The sequence below is a fragment of the Heptranchias perlo genome, unplaced genomic scaffold (genome assembly GCF_035084215.1).
Source record: "Heptranchias perlo isolate sHepPer1 unplaced genomic scaffold, sHepPer1.hap1 HAP1_SCAFFOLD_306, whole genome shotgun sequence".
Classification (NCBI taxonomy): domain Eukaryota; kingdom Metazoa; phylum Chordata; class Chondrichthyes; order Hexanchiformes; family Hexanchidae; genus Heptranchias; species Heptranchias perlo.
The window spans coordinates 236,813-239,983 of NW_027139318.1; the positions used below are offsets into that span (position 1 = coordinate 236,813).

The 3,171-nt window shown below is 58.8% G+C and overlaps 1 protein-coding gene across 1 annotated transcript; it reads left to right on the forward strand.

Moving 5' to 3' along the window:
• The first annotated feature begins 212 nt into the window (after positions 1 to 212).
• Positions 213 to 1,217, forward strand: LOC137311217 (gap junction alpha-3 protein-like). The gene has a single exon (XM_067978536.1). It carries the CDS (start codon positions 213 to 215, stop codon positions 1,215 to 1,217), a length of 1,005 nt encoding a protein of 334 aa, XP_067834637.1.
• The last annotated feature ends 1,954 nt before the right edge of the window (positions 1,218 to 3,171 follow it).

The following is a 3,171-nucleotide window of genomic DNA, read 5'->3' on the forward strand; positions in this document are numbered from 1 at the left end:
TCAACTCTCCGTTACTTCACCAAAAGACTTTAGTCATGTGGAGAGACTGGAGAAGCTGGAATTGTTCTCCTTAGAGCAGAGAAGGTTGAGGGGAGATTCACCAGAGATGTTCCAGGGATGAGGGACTTCATAATACCCATCACTTCACACTTCTTTGCCCTTTTTCCAGGCAGTTCTCCCCACACGTTAACTCGGGGAGGGGGGGGTTGAAAATGGGCGACTGGTCCTTCCTGTCCCGGATCCTGGAGCAGGTCCACGAGCACTCGACGGCTGTGGGGAAGATCTGGCTCACCGTCCTCTTCATCTTCCGCATGTTGGTGCTGGGGGCAGCAGCTGAGTCGGCCTGGGGCGACGAGCAGTCAGGTTTCACCTGCAACACCCGCCAGCCAGGCTGCGAGAGTATGTGCTATGACCTGGCCTTCCCCATCTCCCATGTCCGCTACTGGGTGCTACAGATCGTCTTTGTCTCCGCCCCGTCCCTGGTCTACATCGGCCACGCTCTCCACGCTGTGCGGGCCCGACAGAAGGGGAGGCGCCAGAGGGGAGAGGAGGAGGGGCTGACTGGAGGGGAGAAAGGCCGCTCCCCCAACCCGAAGGGAAAGGGGGGCGAGGGAGAGGGGCCGATACCGGAGGCCACAGGCAAGCTGAAGATCCGGGGGGCTTTGCTGCGGACTTACGTGAGCAGCATCGTCGCACGCTGCATCCTGGAGCTGGGCTTCACCGGGGGCCAGTACCTCCTCTACGGGATCTTCCTCAGCGCCATGTACAAGTGCGAGCGCTGGCCCTGCCCCAACCCCACAGACTGCTTTGTCTCTCGGCCCACAGAGAAGAACGTCTTCATTGCCTTCATGCTGAGTGTGGCGGCAGTCTCCCTGCTCCTGGGGCTGGCTGAGCTCTACCACTTGGGCTGGAGGGAGCTGCACTTCCAGGGGGCACTGGCAGAGACCCCTGTCCCAGACCCCACCCATTACAGCACCCCTCCCATCGACACCGGCCGGGGGCCGGGCATCTCCGACCGCATCACCAGGGAGCAGAACCGAGCCAACCAGACGGCGGAACGGAGCAAGACTGGCAGCGAACCAACTGTGCCGGGGGGGACCGGGGACGCAGACGGGAGGGGGAGGGGGGCCAGGTCAGCAATTCACGAGTCGCCTCATATTCCCAACAGCCGGGTGACCAGTGGGGGTCCGGAGAAATCAATCGATATCACCGTGTGAGGTCACATCAGGGTTACATCGGGGGGGGGGGGTCAGACACGGATACATTAATGGGGAGAATCAGGGGGGGGTCAGACACGGATACATTAATGGGGAGAATCGGGGGGGGGGTCAGACACGGATACATTAATCGGGAGAATCGGGGGGGGGGTCAGACACGGATACATTAATGGGGAGAATCGGAGGGGGGGGGTCAGACACGGATACATTAATGGGGAGAATCGGGGGGGGGGGTCAGACACGGATACATTAATGGGGAGAATCGGGGGGGGGGTCAGACACGGATACATTAATGGGGAGAATCGGAGGGGGGGGGTCAGACACGGATACATTAATGGGGAGAATCGGGGGGGGGGGGGTCAGACACGGATACATTAATGGGGAGAATCGGGGGGGTCAGACACGGATACATTAATGGGGAGAATCGGGGGGGGTCAGACACGGATACATTAATGGGGAGAATCGGGGGGGGGGGGCAGACACGGATACATTAATGGGGAGAATCGGGGGGGGTCAGACACGGATACATTAATGGGGAGAATCAGGGGGGGGGGGTCAGACACGGATACATTAATGGGGAGAATCGGGGGGGGCAGACACGATACATTAATGGGGAGAATCGGGGGGGGGGGGGTCAGACACGGATACATTAATGGGGAGAATCGGGGGGGGTCAGACACGGATACATTAATGGGGAGAATCGGGGGGGGGGGGTCAGACACGGATACATTAATGGGGAGAATCGGGGGGGGCAGACATGGATACATTAATGGGGAGAATCGGGGGGGTCAGACACGGATACATTAATGGGGATAATCGGGGGGGGGGGTTCAGACACGGATACATTAATGGGGAGAATCGGGGGGGGGGGGGGTCAGACACGGATACATTAATGGGGAGAATCGGGGGGGGGGGGGTCAGACACGGATACATTAATGGGGAGAATCGGGGGGGGGGCAGACACGGATACATTAATGGGGAGAATCAGGGGGGGGCAGACACGGATACATTAATGGGGAGAATCGGGGGGGGCAGACACGGATACATTAATGGGGAGAATCGGAGGGGGGGGGTCAGACACGGATACATTAATGGGGAGAATCGGGGGGGGCAGACACGGATACATTAATGGGGAGAATCGGGGGGGGCAGACACGGATACATTAATGGGGAGAATCGGGGGGGGTCAGACACGGATACATTAATGGGGATAATCGGGGGGGGGGTCAGACACAGATACATTAATGGGGAGAATCGGGGGGGTCAGACACGGATACATTAATGGGGAGAATCGGGGGGGTCAGACACGGATACATTAATGGTGAGAATCGGGGGGGGCTCAGACACGGATACATTAATGGGGTGAATCGGGGGGGGGGTCAGACACGGATACATTAATGGGGTGAATCGGGGGGGGGGGTCAGACACGGATACATTAATGGGGAGAATCGGGGGGGGGCAGACACGGATACATTAATGGGGAGAATCGGGGGGGTCAGACACGGATACATTAATGGGGAGAATCGGGGGGGGGGTCAGACACGGATACATTAATGGGGAGAATCGGGGGGGGGGGCAGACACGGATACATTAATGGGGAGAATCGGGGGGGGGCAGACACGGATACATTAATGGGGAGAATCGGGGGGGGCAGACACGGATACATTAATGGGGAGAATCGGGGGGGGCAGACACGGATACATTAATGGGGAGAATCGGGGGGGTCAGACACGGATACATTAATGGGGAGAATCGGGGGGGTCAGACACGGATACATTAAAGGGGAGAATCGGGGGGCGGGGGGTCAGACACGGATACATTAATGGGGAGAATCGGGGGGGGGGTCAGACACGGATACATTAATGGGGAGAATCGGGGGGGGCAGACACGGATACATTAATGGGGAGAATCGGGGGGGTCAGACACGGATACATTAATGGGGAGAATCGGGGGGC